Source organism: Lontra canadensis, unplaced genomic scaffold (assembly GCF_010015895.1).
Source record: "Lontra canadensis isolate GAN:19392208 unplaced genomic scaffold, GSC_riverotter_1.0 scaffold16, whole genome shotgun sequence".
NCBI lineage: Eukaryota > Metazoa > Chordata > Mammalia > Carnivora > Mustelidae > Lontra > Lontra canadensis.
This window is the reverse complement of record NW_022631010.1, coordinates 18,650,938-18,676,559: the sequence shown is the minus strand read 5'-3', so window position 1 is coordinate 18,676,559 and position 25,622 is coordinate 18,650,938. Positions and strand designations below refer to the sequence as shown.

Below are 25,622 nucleotides of genomic sequence, written 5' to 3'. Positions count from 1 at the left end.
AATGAGCTTTGGTGTTTAAGAGTTAGACACTGATGTTTGAGAATTACAAAGAGGTATTAAGATTAGAACTGGCAATTTTTTACAAGTCAGCCTATTTATCTTAAAAAATTTTCTAGACTGTAAATTCTTTCCCTTGGAGGGAAACCTTCCTAAAGAAGAGGGTAGATTAGACAAGCAGGTATTCCTTAGGAAAAATTCTGCATCAAGAGGATAGGAGCATGAAATAGGAAGTTCAAAAATAGCATTGTCTTTCCTTGTTTTCCCAGAAAACATGTTACTCCTAGATGGCCTTTAACCAATTAAATGCTGAATGAAAACATTTGTGAAATGCCTACTACCAGCAAATTATACTCATTTATTTGAAGAACACAAGTTCAAATTTGGTTCCTGTCCAAGTCTTAAGGCAATTATTTTTACCATTAACACCAAACACACACAGACACTTTTACCATTACCACACATACACACACCCAGCAATCCATATGAAAAAAAAAAAATTACAAAAAAAATCTAATGAAGGGCTTGATCTAATTCTCCTTTTGTTAAAATGATTCAATGGGGGCATCTGGGTAGCTCAGTTAGGTGTCTGACTTAGGCTCGGGTCCTGGGATTGAGTTCTGCATCCCTGCCTCTAGCTCCGTACTCAGCAGGGAGTCTGCTTAAGGATTCTCTCTCCCTCTGTCTCTGCCCCTCCCCCTGTTCTGTTCACATTCTCTCTCAAATAAATAAAATCTGAAAAAAAAAAAAAAATTCAATGGTTCTTTGCCATTAGCTGCTCCAAAATAATACTAGGAAAGTATCCAATTATAGTTTCATATATTTCCTTTTTTTTTTAAAGATTTTATTTGACAGCGAGACAGCGAGAGAGGAAACACAAGCAGGGGGAGTGGGAGAGGGAGAAGCAGGCTTCCCGCTGAGCAGGGAGCCTGAGGCAGGGCTTGATCCCGGGACCCCAGGATCATGACCTGAAGTGAAGGCTGACGCTTAAAGACTGAGCCACCCAGGCACCCCACAGTTTTATATTCCTTAAGAGGTGCTCCAGACTAGCATAAACATTTGGTGATAGGACAATGGAATAAATGAAGGATTAGGTAAAGAACACAAATAGAAGTTTATTATACAAAATTGAGGTCTTCATATTTCATAGTTCACTAAGGCTAAACAAAGACTAGGTATTTTTTAAAATCATTCACAAAAATTTCACTTTCACTCCCCCCCTCACTCCAACTATTAAAAAATGGCCTGACCAAATGTTATCAAAACAAACACTATAAATAACACCAAGTCCTTTAAAGACAACTATCCAATATGTTATTTCTTGGCATAGGTGATCTTCATGGCGTGGGACGGTGTGATTTTAAATCCCTGTAAAGCATCCCTGGCAGCTCCAGCCTGTCCGTCGTTTTCAAATTCAACAAAAGCAATGTCATGCCTCCCAGGTACCAAACGTACTTCCTTGAAGCCAGGAAACCTGCAAGAGGAGAAACAATTTATACACGTAAATATATAAAGGATATCAAATACATAAATGCTCATTCTGTGTTTAAATCAGCAACTTCCCAATTCCAGTCTAGGAAAAGTATCATATCCTACCAAGAATCCTGAAGAGGCTCAAAGAGTCTAAAATATAATTAATAATGCCATGAAAGAAGTGTAGGTGTTATGTAAGCTAGTTCAATTTTGTCATTGTACCAAAGCTTTGTTTTCTGTTTTACTCATCAATTAGAATAATTCAAACATTAGAGGTAATTCAGCTTTTTATTTGCCAAATCTACAGACTGGCTTCAACTTACATCATTAACCCCAGACCAAATCAAGGAAGCTATAGGAATTACTGTTGCGATACACAAAAGGATTCAACCCACAGAAGAGCTATTTGTCCTGTTGGGAGGCTTTCAGAACAGACTAGTTTATGAAAAACTTACTGATTAAACAGCATGGATAACATCATCTCATTAGTCTCTTCTGGTAAATTATTGAGGAATAAAATATAGTTTGGAGGGTAATCAGGGACCTAATACAAAGAAAAAAGGCAAAGTTAGCTTTAAGTATAAAAAGTATAGCAAGCCACTTCAGAGAGCTACATTCCAGTTTATTAAAAATTATGAATGTAGCACCACATCAAACACTAAAGCTAAAACACAATGACACCAGAGAAATAAACATACACCTAATAGCAACTAAGCAGACATTCAAGTCACTTCATACAGATCTGGATAATTACAAATTTTATTAAGTTTAAGGTATTTAATAGTATTTAAAACAATGTTTAAGTTTTGAGCATCCAGAGTCACTTGTACAGGCAAGACTGTCAATTAGATTACGTAACGAAAGAGCCAAACAAAGCTAGAAAAATGGCAGCAGTGTCGCCCGACTCCAGCTGGTTACCCCAGTAACACTCAGATTTCAATCCTCAGTTACTGTTTACAATCTCCCAGCATTTAAGAAAATTTAGAACTACCACTTTGAGTAAAAGTCACTACTACTTGGCGACTTTTAATACTGTCTGCAAGTAAATGGGATCTACAGAGCATCTAGTTACAACCAAATGGAACAAGTATTATTAGATGTTAAACTAGTTATCGGATACCCTAAGCTGCGGTTATAGAGAATTCTAGGGACAGGGTCATCCTGTACCTAAGAGCCTCTCTGTATTCAGGCTACTTTCATGAAGAGAAAAGACGACGCTTAAGGCTTAGAGAATTAAGTGCTGGCATTTGTAAACTGAACTAGAACTGCTGAAAGACTCCAAAGGAGGGAGGTGGATAATAAAGGAAAATGCACAAAACTTCAAATCAGAGAAGAAAAGCTCTGAGGTGTAAGGAATTCTCTGGACTTAAGAATCTTGTCAGACTCTAAGCATCCAAGGAACCAAGGAGAAATCATCAATATCTCATTAAGGCTTTCTCTTTGAGGCTTCCAGCAGGGGAGATTTGCTAAGAGGTTTCTAAAACCTATATATAAAGAGACATATACTTGTTCTCAGAAGCCAGAGCAAGGGTAACTGTAAAACCACCTTGCTCTATTAGAAAAGACAGTTCAGTGCTTTGAGCAACTGGTATGGAAAGACAGCCTATTCATCTGGCCAGTTTCCCCAACCTGTGTGTCTGTAAAGCCCTGGGCTTTATACATACTGTGGGGAAAATAAAAATGTTCGCTCCCAGCCTTTATAGACTTTAAACTCTGTCATTTCTATTCCATCACTGAAACATTATGAAATGAAAGGAATAAAGTCAGATGTCATTTTTTACCCCCTTAAAAAAATTAAAATGTTTTGAGACGAGAGTTTCTATATTGAAATGTTATATAATTTAATGTCTCATACAAGGAATTTTTTTCAGTTTTTGGAGAGAGGCAAGTTGTTGTATATTACTGGTTTATAATTTTACTTTAAAAAGGAAGTACCACATGGAAACAAAGATTACCTGAGGATTTGGTGTTGAATTTCCTTGGGTATTTGCTGCATTTGGTGCTCCCTAAACAAAAGAAATAGAAAATAGTTAAACTGCTGATTGCTCTAAGAAAGCAACAGGTGATTATAATTTTAATTACCGCATAAAAATAACATTAATTTTTTAAAAGACCACCTACTAAATGGGAGAAGATATTTGCAAATGACATATCCAATAAAGGGTTAAGTATCCAAAGTATATTACCAACTGATGAAACACCCAAAAAACAAATAATCCAACTAAAAAAATGGGCAGAAGACATAAACAGACATTTCTCCAAAGACATACAGATGGCAAACAGACACCTGAAAAGAAGCTCAACATCACTCATCATCAGGGAAATGTAAATGAAAACTACAAGATGTCACCCCACACCTGTCAGAAAGGCTAAAATCATAAATACAAGAAACCACAAATGTTGGTGAGGATGTGAAGAAAAAGGAACCCTCATACACTGCTGGTGGGAATACAGACTGGTGCAGCCATTCTGGAAAACTGTATGGAGGTTCCTCAAAAAATTAAAAATAGAACCACCCCACGATCCAGTGATCACACTATTGGTTATTTACCCAAATAATACAAAAGCACTAATTCAAAGGGATACACGCATCCCAATGTTTACAGCAGCTTTATTTACAACAGCCACCCAAGTGTACATCGATAGACGAATGAATCAAGAAGATGTGGTGTATATATACAAGGTAATATTATTCAGCCATAAAAAAGAATGAAATCCTGTCTTTTGCAACAACATGGATGGAACCACAGGGCATAATGCTAAATCAGTCAGTCAGAGAAAGACAAATACCATACATTTCACTTATATGTGGAATTTAAGAAACAAAACCAACAAATAAAGGAAAAATAAAAAGGGAAAGAGACACAACAACAAACAGGCCCTTACTACAGAGAATAAACTGATGGTTATCAGAGAGGAGATGCAGAGAGGGATGAGAGAAATAGGGGACAAGGATTAAGGAGGGCACTTATCGTGAGGAGCATGGAGTCATGCACAGAAGTTATACTATACACCTAGAACTAACACCACTTATTCTAACCCTACTGGAATTAAAATCTTAAAAAAAAACACATTAATTTAAAAATATTCCTTATTCCATTTAATTTTACGTTAAGAATTTACACTGTATCTGAGTCAAACTTTAACTTGTCAGTTAACTTTGAAAGATCTAGTCCAAAATTTTAAAGACTGTATCATAAAATTTAACCTCTAACCTTTAAAATTATGGAGAAATATATACGAAAAACCAAGAACCAGTCTTTCCCTTTTTTTTATAAAAACAATTAGACAAAAGTCAAGCATTATACTTCATGAAACTGATTTCTAATCACTTTCAGTCCAAAAGTAACTACATTTTGGATGATAATCTCACTTTTATTTCAAATTAGATTTTCGAATCCCTCAACTGTTCAAAGAAAGCAGCTTTGTGGAGCACTCAAGATTAAAGATAGTATCTACAGCATTATTGGCAGGCAGTAGAACTTGAGAAGCCAGCAGATATTAATATATTTTGAAGAATGATGGAACTAAATGTCATACAAATTCAAATAAAACTGTTTAATATAAATCTGCATATGTAAAGGTTTATATTTAATTTGGGGCTTAAAGATAAATATTGGAATTCCAGAACTCAACCAATTCCAGCTTCTTGAAAGTGCACCTTTTAAACACACATAGGCACATACAGATACCCCCCCACCCAAAAATCATCCCTTAAGTGGAAAACGGACATCTCTGTCAAGTTCTTAACACCAACAAACCTAGGAACTTTGTTCATCTCACCTGACCAGGCTTTTTGTTTGCAGTGGTTGCAGTCTGTTCCACAGTTTTTGCTTTTTTCTTTTCCTTCTTCTTTTCTTTGTCAGCAAAAGTGCCGCGCATTTTAGATATTATATCAGAATCTGTTTTTGCATACTGGATTCGCTGTTTTAATTATTTGGAAACGGTTACTATTCATTATGCTGAAGCCTGTTTATACTCTTCATTAATATTTCAAATTTCATTACATAAATACACTACAAGCCGGTTTTAAACACACCCCTAAGGAAATCTGTTAAATACACTGAGCACCAAATGAAAATAAATTGTGATCTCTGATTCACAACTTAGACAAAGTTAGACAACTATGCTTATTAGAAGCAGACCCATAGATTTTCATATGGGAAACAAAGAACTTTGAAACATCTGCACCACAGGTTCTCTCAATTTTATGAAACAGAGAAAAACGCATTGGAAAGTTGCCTACTCCTTGGTAAGGACACTCAATTAAAGGGTCAAGATGTGTCGATTAGCTGTGGAATGTATCATATGGAATTTGTTATTTCCACAGGTAAAGTACTAAAGATGGAGAATGATTTCCCTTTGAATCCACTCTACAATTTTTAAATAAAATGATTAATAGTGGCAACAACTTAAACTTTAAAATGCTTTGAATAGAAACAAAAAATGGCATATCTCAGCTAGTGCAACCAGGCCAGCAAGAACAGTATGCCAGCGAGACAAGAGGTTTGTGTTTAAAAACCCTAGTCTAGGAGAGCATTTCGTGAATTTTATCACACATTCTAACTACATGGAAGGCTGCAGATGCTGATGCAGGTCTGAGTGAGGCCCAAGATTCGCACTTCTAATAGGTACAAAGTGGATGATGGGGCCCACACTTCGAGTAGCAGGGCCCTGACCTAAAGCATTATCACACAGCTAGATTCAACACCAATCATCCAAATTTTTGCTAGGAGTTAAACTATTTTCTAGGGTGTATCTATCTGCAAACTGCAATTTCTATTTCCAGGAAACATTTCTTCTTTGGAGCTGAATGAGCTGAAACCAACTCTTTGCCCATACCAAAACACAAGAGTCCTACAAACGACTATCTAAAATTGCCTTATAGAGTAAGAGTTGCATCTCAGTCTGAAAGGAATGAGTGACCTTCTGAAGTAATATGGGTCTGAAAGCAAAAATTTTGCTTAAACCCAACGAAGTAGTTTTTTTCTCCCCTAGAGATATGTGTGCTGGGGAAACAAGAGAGGAGCATCCTAGCCTCACCTCAGCACCCAAAGCTTTCTCTGGCTACTCTGGGCTGCTGTACCATAGGGTTTCTAAGTGGACTTATCCCTGTAAGCAACTGCTGGTTTTGCATGTCATCATCTAACCAGAAGGACAGGCTTAGACTAACTGACTTAGTCCCAAGGACTCCCTGCTATCTCCTCTATGTCTTCAACCTTCTCCCTGACCTGACCACATCTTGGGTGACCTGTCCTTATGACAGAGTCACCTGTGAAAATCTCTGATCTCAGTCATCATTCTTAGCTGGCTGGTCTACACTAGTGATTCTCAACCAGAGGTGGTTTTGTCCATAGGGAACAACTGGTGCTCTGAATGGAGACAGTCTGGGTTGTCATGCTACTGGCATGTGTGGTACAGGGATGCTGTTAAACCCTCGGCAATGAAGGCGATAGACCACCACAAGAAGAATTATTCAGGTCAAGATGTCAAAAGTATCAATGCTGAGAAACCCTGGTCGAGACTAAATACCCATAAGGGATAAAAAAGTACGCCCACTGCTTAGAGAAGGAGCAAGGTTTACATTTATGCCAAAGGTTTCATAACAGAAGCCATTTAGGAAGATGGTTCTACTTTACTAAGGTATTTTTTGGCATTAAATAACCAAATATCCTTGAATCTGGGTAATTTTGTTATGAGTTCCAAGTTACAGCAAATTTTGCTTACTTCTGATCTGGTATGTTGGGAGTTAAAACAAAAGAGCACTAAAACCACCTGAATAAACACAAAGCAAGACAGCTCAAAGAACATTCTTCTTCCTCTTCCAGGTTGCTGGAAATTTGGCAGTCTTCCTGCCTTGAAAGCCTTCCTGAAGGCAGAGAATGGAACTCATAAAATACTTTCAGTGCATTATTAGTCCACTGGACTTTTTCCATTGACTTAAAATAATTAGTTGGCAAAATGAAGCCAGTGCCAACAATTTCTAGCTTTCCTGTATCTCAGTAACCAGCGCATGCAAACTTGTCATCTCAACTCAACAAAACAAAATCCTCTACAGGAAGAAACTGTTCCTCCATATTAATGGAAATTTAGATTTAAACTAAAACCCAGTCTTATGCTCCTGCCAACTGCAATCTCCATTATTCTATTTCTTCATACTTACTAAGACAGACAAACTTGTTTCAGGAAATTCCAACTTATTAAAAAGAGTGTATATAGGCACAATCCCAGTTTTCTGAGGTGGGCCTTTCCACACAGCTGGTGCCCATCAGATGGAAAGTGATGGGAAAAGGGGAACTGGATAGAAAAGGAGAAGAAAACTTGCTCTAGTAACAGAGAAAAAATGCCCACTCCTGAATTAAACAATGTGTCACATAAAGGCCACTGACCATGGCATGAACCACTGACCACAGCCAACATTGTCTATTTTTTAAATCAGGTCTTGTTGGAACATGGCCACATCATCTATGGCTGGTTTTACTGCCATAAAGACAGAGTTAAACAGCTGCAGGAGAGATCATCTGGCTCACAAAGCCTAAAATACTATTTGGCCCTTTAGGACAGTGTGCCAACTCCTAGTTTTGGGGGGAAAAACTGTAATACTGGTTGTCAGGTTAGGTTTCGAGGCCTTGTACTGCCATCAGTTGCACTAATATAACCCAGACTGGCAACCAACCTTTCTGTGCCTGATTCTTCATTTCTAAAATAAAGGGATTAGACCAGAATCTGCACTACAGACTATGGGCCAAATCCATCCAGGCCATGGCCTGTTTTTGTATGGCCCATAGGTTACGGACTTTGTTTTTTCCCACAGTTTTAAAGCGTTGTTAAAAAACACACAGACACAGGAATATATGACAGAAACTGTTTGTGGCCCATAAAGCCTCAAATATTTACTACCCAGTCTTTTATAAAGTTTTTGATAACCTCTGAATTAGCCTAAAGGATAGCCAATCTGCTTGCATTTTATAGGTACTGAAAATGAACACAGGCACACACCCAGTCAATGGCAGAATCAGATCCAGGGCCTGGAAACTCTGGACCTTGGCTCTTTCCTCAAGGTTTCTTCTCATTCCATTCCAGTCTCAGGAAAAAGCACTAGGAATCCGTACCCAAGGTACTCTGTAGGTACACACGGTTCCATTGATTAAAAATAATTAGTTGGCAAAGTGAAGCCGTGCCAACAATTTCTAGACCGTGGCCTCCTAACTGAGTTCCCTAGTCCCTCTCAGCCCTCTCACAATCCAGTCCTCACCCAGCCGCTAAATATGAATCTCACATCATTCCTGAGGTTAGTACTTTCTATGCATAACTATTTCACTGTTGCTCACCGTTTATTCATCAGTAAAAACCTAGGACTTTAAAACCTATTGAACTTTTCTTAGATCACTGCTTTTTCGAGATTGCATGGCTTCTGATACATATTTTGCTATGCTAGTTTCTGAAACTTCATATCGATTTCCTCTTCGACCCATGATTTTTGTGTTCTGTATTGTTTTACAAGTTTACAAAGGTTTCTTTTTCATCTTCTGAGTTAACTTACAGTTCTTCTGAGATGAGAATATTGCCAATACTGCCACTATTTTTTAAACATCGTACACTTCAATATATTCTGTTTTTGCCCATCTGAACTATAATAAACTAGTGAATAATAAACTCTATTACTGTGTTTCTAGAAACACAAATATGTAAATAAAATAAACCCAAACTTGCTTTAACAAATAATTAAAAGCAGAAAGGAACAGCCATAATTTCAAATGTGTATCTACAAACCTAACATACCATTAACAGTGATTAAAATAATAAGACTGCCTTACCATTGGTTTACCATAAAATGGAAATCCTTGTAACTGTCTCAAGGCATTTGTGGATGAGCCCAGTTCCTTAAAAATAACAAAGGCTTGCCCCCTCATCTTCATCGTCTTTAAAGCTACAATATCTACAACGTGGCCAAACTGAGAAAACAGGGCATACAGGGATCTCTTCAACTCTGAGCAAAAGCAGAGGGGAAAACAATTTATTCGTGAAACAATGACAAAACTCTTCATAAAATGATACTGCACTAAGTATCCCCCATCATGCATTTACTTATTTACACAAAGTTACATATTTTAATAAAATCACATTATACTACTGGCCATCTAGTTTTTGAAAGTTGTTTCAAACCACTTTATCTATGAGTGAAAACACATTCACCAAATTTTCAGTCCTTACCTATTTGTTTTTAAAAAGCCTTAAAATTCTCACACAAAAGGAACAAGGCATTATTTCAGGTACCGACAAAGATTACTACATGAGAAGCTTTGAAGCAGTACAGTTTTTAAGATGCTAGTAATTAAACGCATTTGGTTGTGAACAAATGTTTTTTTAAAAGCACTTACCTTCTTTTTTAATTTTGTCGTTCATATTGTTGATGTAAATTGTATGATTTGGTCTGATATCCATGTCTGGAGTTTAACTGTTCAAACTGCCTAAGGAGACAGTAAATATTCTGTTATAAACAGGGAGCATTAACTCACACTGTTGTGTGGTATAACACAGGGACTATTAAAGTCTCAATTTTCTTTCAATCCCAAATGTCAGAAAATACCAGTTCGTAAGTAGTCTTTAAAACTTCCCCAGCACTTGCTAGCACCTCCCCCCTGCCTTTTTTTAGTGTTTTATTTAATTATATGAGAGAGAGAGAGTATAAGTAAGGGTGAGATGCAGAGGCAGAGGGAGAAGCAGAATCCCCATGAGCAGGTAGCCGATGAGCAAGGGGCCCATGAGGGACAAGATCCCAGAATGCTGGGATCATGACCTCAGCTTGGGATCATGACCTCAGCTTGGGATCATGACCTCAGCTGAAGGCAGATGCTTAATGATTGAGCCACCCATGCACCTGGGTTAGTTCTCCTTTTTAAACAAAAACAACAGTTCTCAAGCTCAAAACTTGGTGGAGCACCAGTACCTAGGCAGATTTTATTAACATTTCACCCAATATATTTATTTTTATACTTACCTTTCACTTGCAACGAACAATAGTTTTTTCACTTGCCTAACAAAATAACTTTTTTTTTTGGACAGAGACAGACACAGTGAGAGAGGGAACACAAGCAGGGGGAGTAGGAGAGGGAGAAGAGGCTTCCCGCTGAGCAGGGTGCCTGATGCGGGGTTCAATCCCAGGACCCTGGGATCATGACCTGAGCCGAAGGCAGACCCTTAATGACTGAGCCACCCAGGCATCCCTAACTTTTGTTTTTTAATAAAATTATATTATCTATTTACGTAGGATCCACACCCAGCATGGAGCCCAATAGAGGGCTTGAACTCAAAACCCTGAGATCAAGATATGAGCCGAGCTCAAGAGTTGGATGCTTAATTGAATGTGCCACCAGGCACCCCACTTAATGAAATTATCTTTAAAATAATGTTTTAGGCTTTAAGGGGAATGAGAAAGAATCTAACAAACGTGTGCCCAGTAAAAATCATTAAGAGAACATATTAATGAAGTTTGCCCAGCAATACTTCTTGAGTACACTTAAAAATTGCTTTCCTACCGGTTACTTAATTTATACACACCAACACCAGCTGTCCTGACTCGAAGGTTAACTCTAAAAGACTTGAAATTATGGAATTCAGAAAGAGCAGTATGGCATGATGGTTAAGAGCTCAGATTCTCGTACCAACCTCCTCTGAATTCAAATCCTATCTATGCTTATTACTAGCTGCTTGACTGAAGACAAGTTCCTTAATCTCAGGTCCATGGCTGTAAGATGGGGCTGGTATAACAGCATTTACCTATCAGAACTCAGAAGACTAGATGAGATAAAGTTCTGGCACAGCTCTCCAATGGGCATGGAGCACTTCGAGTAGCTGTTATTAATGGCTAGTCCATGTAAAGTACTTGCCTGCCTACCGTTAGACTAACCGTTAGCTAAAAAACAGCAGGCCTGGGGTTCCACCCTTGTTCTCCTCGTCTTTTGAACTTTTCTTTCACACTCACTTCGCTATTTCATTTTTTACACCGTTTTTAGTTGCCAACTGTGACCCTGTTTTATTTCCGTGGGTGCCCCCTCATATTCCTTCATTTCACCAATTTTAAATCCACTGTATGCGAACAGTATAGGAAGCCTGAAAAGGAAAGAGCCTACAGAAGGACTGCACTAGTGCGGAACAGGTGAAGGGTAACGCTTCTCAGATTTGCGATCCCCTAACCTGGAAGGGCTGGGGTCGCGAAAACGACAAGACCAAAGTGAGAGGTCAAACTGAAGGCGGAGCTCTCAAAAGGGAGGCTCTTGCAAGACCTCCCGCGAGATCTGAGGGTGGTGTGGACCAGAGCAAGGCACCTGGAGTCCAAAGGGAGCCTCCCGCCTCTCCAGCCATAGGCACGTTCAACCAAAGCCCCAGGAAGCGACCAAGCGATCGCCGACCCCAACCCTTCCCACTAGAGACAATTCTCCTAAATTTGGAGGCCTAGCAGGACCAGCGCGTCAGTTTCCAACCCCCACTCCCACCCTCTCGCCAACACCTCCGCGAACTCGGGAGCAAACACACGCCATCCCCAGCACCGAGCCCCGTCCAGTCCCTGTTCCCACAAACCGACGTCCGGCCGAGCGGCGACCCACAACCCGGAGAACGGAAACAGCGAAAAAGAACGCGTTCCAACTCACCAGAGGCCTAGGCCAGTTCCCAACGAACCGAAAGCCGGAAACGGAGCCGCTACCGGAAGTTACGCTACCACGCACCTCAATCAATTGCCGACAAGCCCAGCAGTCGAGCTCAGAGTCGATCGATGCCTTCCGGCTCCAGAGGCCGCTGCTGGGACTCTTTCTGCACATGCGCTTACCTGGCGGGCGGGAAGGGTGGATGGGAAGCAAGAAGCTTGTAGGAACCTAACCGATTAAATTGGAATCCTGGGGTCGTGCAGCGAGGCGATAGGGAAGGTCGGTGATTCCTTACCCAGCCACGACTTTGTGTAGTTTTACCCCACACGACGGTGCCTTTCATCTTTCCAGATCCTGTGTAGTTTTATAGGCAGCCCCTCATGCCAACTACCTGGGAAGGTTCCCTGGTTTCGCCTTTCTCAGAGCTCTGGAGGCCTCTGGTTTAACATCACCTTGAGGGCCCTGGTACGTCCCCCAAGGGTCCTCTGATTACTGATGCTCTTGAGGGAACGCTTCTTACCATTCTGCTGATGAGCTTGAATCCCGGAAGAACTCAGGTTGAGGCTTCAAAGCAGAGGGAACTATGTCTTGCTTCCTCTCTCTCACCTGGTAAGGCAACCACCTCGAATAATTGACAAGCAAGCACCCCTAAGATCATCTGCCTAAATTCACGGGGGGGGGGGGAAGCCCCTACCACTCTAACCAACTTTTCTCACAAAATTCCTAGATTGTTCTTGGATAATTACAAATTGTTGAATGGGAATCCAAAAAAGTACATGCGGTTATTCTTATATTCATCGAATGTATGTAAAGTATCATCTAAAATACGAAGCGGTTGTTAAGAGCCAAGGGAAATCTCATCTTGTATCTTCCGATAACCTTAAAAATAAAACTTACTTTACAGTGGTTTTACTTGGGAATGGCAGGGAATTGTAAAATTCAAGACAAGCGAGTACAGCCAAACCATTGGCAAACCCCACAAACACAGTAGGGGAATGTTATTTTTATGGAGAAGGAGGAAATTGGAAGGGGTTGTTTTGAAAGAAAGTCCATTGTTAAAAAGCAAGATATCTGGGTAATGAGGGTTTCTCATTGGCTGAGTTGCAGAAGTAATGAATTTCTTAGAGGAGAGGCATTATACATCTTTTTTCTTTCCAGACCTGTAATTGATTATTCTTTCCCACTGAGGATTCTTTCCTTTGGTCTGTGATTGATGCTAATTTTGGGAGTCTGTAATTGACAGTTCTACTTGTAATTGACATTGAGTGGTATTCCCCTTTCTAGCCTCCCCAGTCCACTTTAGTGAGGTTTCCCTTTATTAATTTTCACACTTCCCCTTAATTATCTCTCTGAGCCTCCTTTCCTCATCTGTAAACTAAGGACCATAGTAATACCTCCTTTTGGAGCTATTGTGAGGATTAAGTAAGCTAAATGTGAAGTGGTTAGCACACTGTCAGACACAAAATAAATGTTTTATAAGTGTTATTTCTAAATGCTGGCTATGATTTGTACGTATGAAGAGGCCAAATTGGTTGGTTTTAAAACATGGGGATTTTTGTTTTTTAAAAGACCACCTGAAGTTGGAACAACCTGAAAATAATGTAAGCTCCTTAAGCGTGGGGGTTTTTTGTCTACTTTGTTCACTCAAGTACCCTCAGTAACTAGAAAAGTAACTGATACTCAATAAATATATTGAATGAATGAATGAAACTTCATGAAAAAACCAAGCAGCACTAAACAAATGTGATATTTTATGAAGATTCACTTAAGTATAGGACATAAACAATCACAGAAAAGCCTTATTTTCATATATATATACAAATATATATATGTAATAGAAGAACTATAACTAGTTCTGTCTCAGTTAAGGAATTATGAGGGAATATAAAGGGCATATCCTTAACACGTTAAAACAGAATATAAACTAAATAAAATAATTTCTGAGTAACAAAGGTTGAGCTGCCCTGCACATTAATATGGGCATCTGTGCCATTAATTATTTGTTTGATGCTACTGAGGGTAGCTAAACTATTTCTCTGAAAATAAGCTATAACCTGACAGTATTATGCAAGTGCTTCTGGCCAAGAACTTATCATAACTATTAAAAGAGAATAATGTCGGACTTTGCCAAGATGGGAAGAAAATACCACAGGAAATACAGAGACCCAAAGACAGGCTACACATCGCGTTGCATTAACAACTAAATAATGGCTACTATATATTACGCCGTGAGAAAGAAATCATCTAATGCCAACTGCATGCTATTTCCCAGGTTCTTCTCAAAAGAGCTAGTGCATTTGCCTGTCCTTGGGCAGTTGCTCCGCTCTTTCTAATAGCCTGTTAATGGTCCTCCATAGTTTCCTGAATGATTTTGAGAAACTGGTAATTGAAGGCAGGAATGAGAAAAGAATGAAGAGGAGAGAGGAGCTTTTCTGGTCTTGTGAGAAGCCTTGCATGGCCTGGTTATAGAACTCTATTAACAGTGTTATAATAGCTAAACCTTGGTCAGATGTATTATAAAGCAGATGGGGCTGGACACCTAGTTCCTGGACCTACTCTGAAAGCGTTAACAGAACTATAGTTCTGTTAATTGCGTTATTAACTTAGCTCCATGTTCTGTTTTTTTTTTTCCCTACTTAATTATGTTTTATGGACCTCTTATCAACCATAAACTTTGCCTTTCCCACTCCTACTCCACTCCTACTCCTAACCCACTGATTGTAGTAACCTGATGGGGATCCAATGATGCTAACATTTTTTTTAAAGATTTTTATTTATTTATTTGACAGAGAGATCACAAGTAGATGGAGAGGCAGGCAGAGAGAGAGAGAGAGAGAAGCAGGCTCCTTGCTGAGCAGAGAGCCCGATGCGGGACTCGATCCCAGGACCCTGAGATCATGACCTGAGCCGAAGGCAGCAGCTTAACCCACTGAGCCACTCAGGCGCCCGATGCTAACATTTTTATTGAATTTATCTGCTTCCCTGGTCACCAGGTCCCAAAGGGTGCCTCATTGTCTGAAAGAATGCATACCTCTGGTTGTGTCAAGGAACCCCCTCCCCACTCAAGGTTTCAAGGAAACTTTCACCCTCCTCTGTGTATTCACCTCCTTCCCCAAACATATATAAACTGTCCCTAGGCTCAACTGGGCAAAGACACTTTGCGAATGATCCCTTGCCTTCTCCTTGGGCTGCCCTTCTGATAACAAAGCTCTCTTTGCTTCAGAGTCGGTGTCTCAGACATTGGCTGGCTGTGCATTGGGCTCATGGACAAGTTTGAGTTCTATAACAGAACTGTCATTCCTTTATAATGAAATTCACCTCTTGAGGATCAGATCAGGAATCAGTGTCAAAAACGTACGTGTTTTTAGAAATAACAGAAGAGTAAATGGGTTTCCTTGGAATTCGACTCAGTTCAGTCTCTCACATTTCAGTTAAGCAACATGATTTACTTTCCTGTGGAACAGGTTTTTTATCAAACAAAGCCCAGAGGCAGCGCTATGACACCTTGTCCAGGCTTTACGTGTCTACTGATGATGAAACTCGTTTATTTTAGGGGTAGCAGAAAAATGCCTACAAACAACGGTGTCAAGACATCTAAATTACAAGGATGATAACTGAGGTGTCTCCTAGTGACTTGGAATACGCAAGTGTTTACTTACCTTATCTGTACGTGGTTTATGTTTCTCATTAAATGTTTTCAGTATCTTGCTGGAGTAGTTCTGAGATGGAGCCATGTTTAGAGGAAAACGCGTCATAAAACTGGTGGATAAATTTTGGCTTATTTATGTTAAGAACCACAAAATGTACGACCATTTGTTTGTACCTTCTTTCTCTCCCCAGGTGGCAATTACATTAAGAAATTTATGTAGAGTGAAATTATTTTCACAACAAGCGTTAAACAAACCCAGGCATTATTGTTGAGCACTAAATTAGGTTTACCTTTTCCTAGCTGGTTGAGATTATGTTTGCTGCAACTTCCTAAAAAGCACCTCTACCCTTGCAAATTAGAGAGGAAATCTTCACTTCAGCCCTTCGATTTTATTCTTTTTGGAAATATTCTTGTTTTCAAGGAAGAAAAAAAAAAGTCCCAAAAGTGACTATCACTTCTGGTATGTACTACTGTGTTAATGGTAATGACAGAGTGCCATTCACATCCCCAGGAATAATACCCTCTCCCCCAGATGGGTGGGTTCTGAGCTAGGCTGTCATAATATATGCATTCCTTAAAGTTTCAAAGCAGTAGTTTGCCTTTGGAGACCTGATAAATAATCCAAAGAGATTTGTGTGTTGGGAGGGGGGACCTGAACTTCTTATTGTTTAATATTATGATACATGCAAGTTGTTCTTGGCATGGTGTCATCTGACCTCCCCTGAGGTCCTTGAAAGTAATGTCACAAAGCTGCCATTCTCTTCAAGACTGGAAAAAATAAGATGCCAGTCTCATTAGGCCCATCTAGCAAGCAAAATATTATGAAGATAACAATTTTTAAGTAGAGCAGGTTTTGTTTCTATGATTTAAAATGTAAATTTTTTTAGTCTTGAGCCCTGTGACAATTGGAAAACCCAAATTTGAAAAAGGAAAGGTCTTTTTCTTTTAAGATCTTATTTATTTATTTGAGAGAGAGAGAGCATGAGAGAGGAGAAGGTCAGAGGGAGAAGCAGACTCCCCGCAGAGCTGGGAGCCTGTTGCAGGACTTGATCCCAGGACTCCGGGATCATGACCTGAGCCGAAGGCTGTGGCTTAACCAACTGAGCCACCCAGGTGCCCCAGAAAGTTCTTTTTTAAATGTTGGAGCTCAGTTATGGAATTTCACACATGATACAGAATTAATTTTATGGATTTACCTCAGATATCCTAATCCAGCGCTTTTCAAACATTCATAACCACACAGGTCACCTAGAGAGTTTGTTAAAATCAAATTTCAATTGAGTTGATATGGGATACAGCCTAAGAGTCTGAAATTATAGCAGGCTTCCAGATGGTGCTGATGCTGCAGTTCCCCCATGATATTTTAGGTAGCAAGATCCAAAGCATTTCCTCTTTAAGAGAATTAATTGATCCATAGATTATCCAGTATCTCACAATAGTTAGCTCTGAAGTCACAGAGCTACGATCAGATACAGAATACTATTTTCCTAAGCAAACACAAATCAACTATTTCTTTCAAAGGAGGTACTATTTATCTGAAGCTTTATTTTAACTGCCTTTTACTGGGCATTTGGAAATAAATTTTAGGTAAGTGCTTGCTTCAGCAGCACATATACTAAAATTGGAAGGAAATAAATTTTAGGTGAGAGTGACGAAGTCTGGAACTTATATTCCTTATTGACAAGAGATTGCTTCATTGTCCATTAGGCCCAGGGTCACCTTCTAATTCGTGGTACTCATCATACCTGTGCACAAACATTCTGGTTCTTACCTCCTTCCAGGCTCATGAAGGGCTTGAACTTGTCCGCAACCTTTGAAAATCATCATAGTAGCGTAACTTGTTTTAGCTAATGAAACATATCCCAAGACGGAAACTCTGTCAAGTGTAGGTCCCTGAGTGATTTCAATGATTAGGCACCTCCCCTACACACACAAACACACACAGCATATGCTGCTTCGAATTGGTCATGTAACATAAGCAAGAAATAATTAACTGAGATTTGGGGGGCTATTTGTTAAGGGGGCATAACCTAACCAATCCTGACTTACATACTAATTGAAACCATCTCTGAGAATTAGTTCTTAGAAAGTTCAAGAGTTTGGGGATCCTGGCTGGCTCAGTCAGTAGAATATGCAATTCTTGATCTCAGGGTTCTGGGTTCAAGCCCCATGTTGGGTGCAGAGATTACTTAAGTAAAATCTTTCAACTAAAAGAAGGTTGAAGAGTTTTACAGAAGTAGTTTCACAATTAAGGACTGTTTTTGAGTGCATAAGAGGTTATGTAGCTGAGGTGGCTCATTTCTGTTGAAAGAAAATCAAAGTAATGAATTTATAACTGCAATTGGCCCTTGAACAATGCAAGTTTATACTATGTAGGTCCACTTCTTTGCAGATTATTTTAATAAATTCAGTATAGTACTGTAAATGTATTTTTCTCTTCCTTACGATTTTTTAGAAATTTATTTATTTATTTTAGAGAGAGAGAGCATGGCAGGTGGAGGAAGGAAGGGGCAGAGGGAGAGAGAAAATCTCAAGCAGGCTCCACACTGAGAAGAGAGCTCAATGTGGAATTTGATCGCAGGACCCTGAGATCAAGACCAGAGCTGAAACCAAGAGTTGGACACTCAACCAACGGAGCCACCCAGGTGTCCCTTCATTATGATTTTCTTAGTAGCATTCTCTTTTCTCCAGCTTACTTTATTAAGAATATAGTATATCTCATATATAATATACAAAATATGTGTTAGTCAATACTTACATTATCAGCAAGCCTTCTCATCAACAGTAGTAGTTAAATTTGGGGAGAATTGAAAGTTGTATGTGCATTTTCAACTGCATGGGGGTTCAGTACCCCGAACCCCCACATTAGGGTCAAATGTATATGATTCATGTTTTCAGTGGCCTTTATGTAGTAATTTAATTCTAGATTTATTGGGCACATATGTTAGATGACTATATAAGAAAATATCTTGAAGCCTAGCTGAGAGAAGAATCTGTGGTTGGTAGCTTTTTCACATACCTTCAGAGAAGGGTTCTAAAGAAATAAAGAGATGTCACGCTCACAGTCTAATTTTAGAGTGGTCAGAATCATCTTGCAACAAGAGACCAAGATATGTATAAAACATTTCAGGCAAGATTTAACATCATGAGACAGTTTGGATGCTTATCACAAAGAAGTTGAAAGAAAAGAAATGAAGCCTCTAGTTTGAATTGCAGATTATTTTTGGACAATACAACCCTGGAAATTATTTCTGTCTAAGGAATCCAAAACAATTATGTAAATGAGGCTAGTACTTGCCATTCTATTTTGTTTAAGGTGAATGGGGATCAGTTCAACTATTGTAAATTTCCCTAATATCCACTGGCAGAAACATCATCACATACAGGTTAATGAGTTTATTAAAATGGATGTTGAAAAAATAAATAATATTTATCTATTATTGATATGGGATAGTATCTCCTTAATCAGCCTTTTATTTTTTCAGGTTTAATATGAAGCTACTTTCTGACATTTAATGTTACCAAATTACTTCAGTTCCTGAGAGATATTAATATAACATAATATATTTTGTCATTTCAGTAGAAGATTCTGAGTAAGACCGGTCAGTTGAGAAGTCTGAAAGAAATTAGTTCTAAGCTATTTCCTCATGACTGAAATTGCAAATGTCAGATTCCATTATAGGCGGCCAAGAGTAGAAGAGCTTCTCCCTTGCTTCATCCCAGGGTATCCCAGAAGCCTTTGTGCAGTGTTAAGCTTTAAATAGCTTAAAACAGGACTAAGACTTTGGGACACTCTTATCTTTATTGAATGAACCCCATGCTAACTACCGAAGACATGATTATAAGCAGCACAGACATACTAGCTGGTCTCATGGAGCTTCTCATCTCTTGAAGGTGTCAGACCAATAAGTAAATGCTTGCGAACAGCTACTGTGGAGATGTTCCCATTACTCTTGCTGCATAACAAACTACATGAGACTATGCCTCATGGATTCTGTGGGTCAAGAATTCAGTCAGAGTGTGGCTGGGTGATTCTTCTACTCCTGGATCAACTGCAGTCACTCCGTGGGACTCAGCTGGTGGATGGACTGGTCTAGAGGATCCAAACAGCCTCGCTCACATGTTTGGTGGTGGGAGAGCCTAAAGGACTAGCTCACATGGCACACACAACTGGAGCACCCATGCATGGTGTTTCCAGCCTGGTGGTCTCCAGGTAGCTGAATTTCTTACATAGGGACCAGGTACCCCCAGACCATGTCTCAAGAAAATTAGGTGGAAAATTCGTGACATTTTTGGACCTAGCCTGGAAAGTCACACAACAAAACTCACAGCAATTTCTTGTTGGTTAACAAGGGAGTCATAAGGTCAGCCTCGATTCAAGGAGAAAGAAATTGGATTCTATTTCTTGGTGTGGGAATAGCAAATTCACACTGTAGAAACCTTGTGGGAAGGGAGGTACTATTATAGCCATCTCTCTCTCTTTTTTTTTTTTATTGTTAAAGAATTTGTTCTTAGAATTAGCCAGCTGAACTAAGTTTAGATGATTCCACTTTTGTTGGCAACATCCAAAGCACCATAGTCAGGAGCTAGTTGAATAGATGCTTTATTCTCTTCATCAGGTTTGTTCAGAGTGTTGACCTTGACCCCATCCAGTATCAGTGTCATAGAGCTTCTTCGTAGCCTGTTTGGTCTGGTGCTTGTTGATTTTGACATCCACAAGGAAGAGAAGTGTGTTGTTGTCTTCTGTCTTCTTCATGGCCGACTCGGTTTTCAGGGGGCTTGATATTAGCATACGGGTCAAACTTGTTTCTCCTGGGGGTACTCTTCTAGGGCTATTTGGGTTGCCTTTAGAGCCATAGTGTCTTAGGCTATCAAAAGTTGGGTGATATGAAGATCTTCTTTATGACTATCTTCAAAAATACAACCTTCCAGAAAAAGAAAGAAAGAAAAAACGGAGTTGTAGGGAAAGACTTTATAGAACTAAAAATAAGAAAGACGGGTAAGAAAGACAATAGGAGGAAGACAGTGGAGACCTCCATAGGCAGAGTAAATACTTCTTGCAAAGGCCCTATGGTGAAAAGGAGTTTGCCAAATTTGAGAAACAAAACAAAACAAAAAACAGCTGGAGCTGGAGTTTGGAGAGTGAGGGAGAGGGTAAGTTTCAAAAATCAGGTAGTATCTTGCAAGCCATGTTAAGACATCCAGACGCTCTAGTAAGAGCAGAGGGAACAAGATGTTTAAGCAGAGAGTAGCATGATCTGAGGACTTGCATGGATCTTTCAGAATAAATTGGAGGGATCAGTTCTGATCTAGTTAGGAAATTGTTGCAGTGTCCATGCTGATGATGAGGGTTGCCTGAATTAATATGGCAGACAGATTTGATTTCATTTAGAGACATAATTAAGAGATCTTTCTGTGGATTGTACGTAGAGAGGATAGGGATTGTGAGATGTATTAGTTTCTGACAACTGCTGTAACAAAAGTCAAAAGTGAAATAAAATGGAGTCAATTATGTCAAGGGGTCTTAAAATGGAGCCAGGAGGCCATTAAGAAAATGGGCCCTTTGCATACTCTCACTGGGTAGAACCATGAACTTTAGAACTGGGCCAAATCCCAGAAATTCCTAGGACTTTACAACTTGCTACAGCAACAGACTTTTGCTTGTGACAGCCTTAGCAACCATTTATGTCTACCAAGATGTTTTCTGCCACCAACACCAATCAATATCTTTATAAAGGGGACACCTGGGTGGCTCAGTGGGTTAAGCCTCTGCCTTCAGCTCAGGTCATGATCCCAGGGTCCTGGGATCGAGCCCTGCGTTGGGCTCTCTGCTCAGTGGGGAGCCTGCTTCCCCCTCTCTCTCTGCCTGCCTCTCTGCCTACTTGTGACCTCTGTCTGTCAAATAAATAAACAAAATCTTTAAAAAAAATCTTTGTAAAGAACCTATACAGGGCACCTGGGTGGCTTCGTGGGTTAAGGCCTCTGCCTTCGGCTCGGGTCGTGGTCCCAGGGTCCTGTGATCGAGCCCCGCGTCGGGCTCTCTGCTCAGCAGGGAGCCTGCTTCCTCCTCTCTCTCTCTGCCTGCCTCTCTGCCTACTTGTGATCTCTGTCTGTCAAATAAATAGAATCTTAAAAAAAAAAATTAAAAAAAAAAAAGAACCTATACAAGCATTCCATTCTGTCTTTAAAAACTCCTGGCTTCTATTCTCTAATGGGACACGATGTGGGTTACTACCTGAATCTCTGCTCCCCAAATTATAATTCTGAGACCCCAAATAAATGCCTCTGTTGTTTTTTTTTAATGCCTCTGTTTTATTTCAGCTCAGCCTCTTTTCTTGGTTGACACAAACTACCACAAATTAAGTGGCTTAAAACAACAGAAACTTATTCTCTCATAGTTCTGGAGGCTAGACATCTGAAATCAAGATGTCAAAGGGTCATGCTTTCTCCAAATGTTCTAGAGAGGAATCTACTTCACGTCTTTTTCTTGGCTTCTGGTGTTACCAACAATCTTTGGTGTCCCTTAGCTTGTAGAAGACACTTCACTTTGCCTCAGTTGTCATATGGGGGACTTCTGTGTGTCTGTCCCTGTGTCTCTTCTTTTCTTCTTATAGGACACTAGTCATATTGGATTAAGTGCACACCCTGCTCCAGTGTGACCCCATCTTAACTAACTACATCTGTAAAGGACCTATTTCCAAACAAGGTCACACTCACAGATACCAGGGAAGGGACTTCAACTTACCTTCTTGCGGGGTATAATTGAATCTACAATATGAAGAGAAGAAAGTAATGACCAGAGATGCCTCTCAGATTCCAACGTGCATTCTCAGGGGAGTAGTGGTAAATAGTGTTGAGGCATAAGCAGACTGGAGGAAACAGTGGGAAATCCAGTGTTCATTTTAAATAGGTTAAATTTCACATGGCAATGAGATGCCCAAGTGAAGAGTTCGAGCATGTCGCTGGATAGACAAGTCTAGAGATTTTGGAGGGGAAATCTGGTTAGGAAGCCCTATGTAGAGGGAACTATACCCTGCTGAGGGACAAGCAAGGGAGTGTAGGAGAATTGGCTGGTGAGAACAGAGAGAAAAGCTTAGAACCCAGGGGACCTCCATCCAATGTCTCAAGACATCCAATGTCTCAAGACCTTGAGAAAATCAAGGTCAGTGTTATGCTAGTAAATGTTTAACAACTAGTTCTCCAGGGGGAGGAGAGAAGAGGAAAGCCCTGATTTATAGAATCGGCCAATTTCTGTGGTATAAATATGGTATAAATACTCCTACTATGATCACAGACTTGAAAAATTCCTGAAAATTTAAAAACTCTTTGCTTACAAGCTGGAATGAGCTGGCTCTGGCATATCCCTGAGGTCAAGGCCCTGGTTCATGCTACTAGTTGTGTAAGCTAAAAAATCAGCTTATCCTTTCTGAGCCTTAGTGTCTTTATCTATGAAATGAATGGCTGCTCCTAATGGTTTCTTCAGGGTGCCTTCCTGCTCTCCCATAACATAAACCCCAACAGTAAAACTTGGCTCAGTTTTGATGGTCATGGGCCCTTTGAGGCCCAGGTGTATGGGCAGAGCATGTGGTATTTTCCAGTAAAAGAGCTGAATGGGTAAGGCCTAAGTTGTGACACTCCTATTCTGCGCCTGTCAACTCCTGGCTTTCAGATGTATACACACACATATAAAGGAGGAAGACTGGAAACTATGTTCTGAAGTCCTGTTGGCAGGTTTAAGCTCTATTCATCTCTGCTTAATTTGCTCCTGCCCTCACCTTGGACAAAGTCTGCCCTTAGGTGTGAAAAGTTCACCTTGGACAAAGTCTGCCCTTAGGTGTGAAAAGGTCCATGGGAGTCCTAGAAGAGGACCCAGGCCATTTAGATAGAAGATTCTCAAGTCCCTGGATCCAGAGCATAATTTAGTAAGGAAAGGGATATAGGTTCCGGTTTTTACAACCAACTTGACCCCATGAATTGGGAGAGGCTCCTCTGACCCTCTCCCCTAAGGGGGTGCTGTCGAAACACATGGAGTATATGAGTTAAAGCAATAGGAAATAACCTACTATGTGTTTGACACGTGTGTATACACACACACACACACACACACACACACACGGGCATGCTTTATCCTGTGGCGGACACCAGACATGCATAATACATCATCTCTTCTCATAGGCAGGACAAACTTGTTGAGGAAAGGAGACACTTCAAGAATGTAACTGATCCAAGAGACATTTTATGAAATGTACAAAATGGGACATGCCTTGGCTCCGTGGAGTGCAGAGAAGTGGGGGGAATTTGAGCTCAGAAGCTCAAAGGAAACCACACAAAAGTAGCTCTGGGAATAGACAGACAAATAAAGCATTCATAGGTCATACTCAGGAACAATGAGCAGACTATAGCAGCATGTTAGAGTTGGAAAGCAGTGCTAAATAAACTGGAATAAATGGTGCTGACCAGCTTCTTTCTGTCTTTGATGCTAGAAAGTAAAGAGCCATTGAGGATTTGCTTTCTTTTGATGCTAAAATAAGTCAAAAAAGTTACTCAGAGATTTTTTAGGTTTTTTTGCATGCAAATTGACCCTTTGCCAAGGAGATGATCCAAAGGCTGTTAATGGGCCAAGGCAAAAAGGAGGATTTATGAAAGAAAGGAGAAAGGAAAGAGAAAAACTATGGATGTTCTGGAACTATGAACCTTGGGTTACTTGTTTTGGGTAAACTGATTTGCTGGCAGCTGGCAAAGAGGTCAGCTGGACCATCTGAACTTGAACAGGCCAACTGGACATTGAATACAATCATTTTATTTCTTTGTGGATGCTGGGAAAGCCCTTGAAAGTTTCAGTGTGGCACACACACGTCTCTGCATAGTTCCTTCATTAGTATGTCCACCTTCTTTAGGCCACACCACACTGTGTCCCTCTTTGGAGGTGATTTAGTGACAATATAGGAGACTTTGAAAATCAGGCAGAAAATCACCTTTTTAATACAATTTTTCTATCAGGTGGGTATTACTTCATGATCTATTTCATGTGCTTATTTGCATAAGTATAATTCTGGTGAATACCTAATATTCATATAAAATCTTGGTTTTTATCATCTATTACATCACTGCCCTCTGAAGAGTTCTCTATAGCTTCATATCACTTCTTCTCACTCCTAGCCACTTGGGGAGGGGGGAGCTGCCAATTAACCATTGGCAAATGGTTAAACGCACACCAAAAGGGTGGGGGGGATAGTATTTAGAGAAACAAAAATTCATAAGAATCAAGAAAGAGGTCCGGGCGCCTGGGTGGCTCAGTGGGTTAAGCCTCTGTCTTCGGCTCAGGTCATGACCTCGGTCCTGGGATCGAGGCCCACATCAGGCTCTCTGCTCAGCGGGGAGCCTGCTTCTCTCTCTCTCTCTCTCTCTCTCTCTCTCGGCCTGCCTCTCTGCCTACTTGTGACCTCTCTCTCTGTCAAATAAGTAAGTAAAATCTTTAAAAAAAAAAAAAAAGAAAAAAAGAGGTCTGTATATAGTGGAAAATTTGCTTGTGGAGGAGGAATCTGGCTTGCTCTGAATGGTCCCAGAGCTCTCAGTTGAGACCAAGAGGTAGAAGTCACAGGGAAACATATTTTGCCTTGTAGAGCACAGCGAAAACCAGGCCATCTCTGGGTGCTGAGTCCCTGTGCATGGCGGAGTCCAGGTGAAACGGGAAGGACCACCTACCAGGGACATTCCTGCGGGGTATCTAAGCCTGGCCTGTGAGATAGGAATGAATGGCATCTCAGAACCTGACATTCAGCTTGGGCTGCTCTGAACAGCCCAAGTCATAGTCCATAGTCATGAACAAATCGTCTTACAAATTAGTAGCTTGAGAC

At 40.1% G+C, this 25,622-nt stretch overlaps 1 protein-coding gene across 3 annotated transcripts; it reads right to left on the bottom strand.

The window, feature by feature from the left end:
- Positions 1 to 1,087: 1,087 nt before the first annotated feature.
- Positions 1,088 to 12,197, bottom strand: SNRPB2 (small nuclear ribonucleoprotein polypeptide B2). 3 transcript variants are annotated; one of them, XM_032859221.1, is made up of 7 exons: positions 12,123 to 12,197; positions 9,852 to 9,941; positions 9,288 to 9,460; positions 5,254 to 5,394; positions 3,426 to 3,476; positions 1,926 to 2,014; positions 1,088 to 1,471 (listed from the first exon to the last, which is right to left on the bottom strand). In XM_032859221.1, the coding sequence occupies exons 2-7, from the start codon at positions 9,913 to 9,915 to the stop codon at positions 1,312 to 1,314; spliced, it is 678 nt and encodes a 225-aa protein (XP_032715112.1). In that variant the 5' UTR covers positions 9,916 to 9,941; positions 12,123 to 12,197; the 3' UTR covers positions 1,088 to 1,311. The 3 variants fall into 3 exon arrangements, with proteins under 3 accessions (XP_032715112.1, XP_032715113.1, XP_032715114.1); XM_032859222.1 differs by having other exon boundaries at positions 9,852 to 9,937; positions 12,123 to 12,187; XM_032859223.1 differs by lacking the exon at positions 12,123 to 12,197 and adding an exon at positions 12,052 to 12,069.
- Positions 12,198 to 25,622: the final 13,425 nt, after the last annotated feature.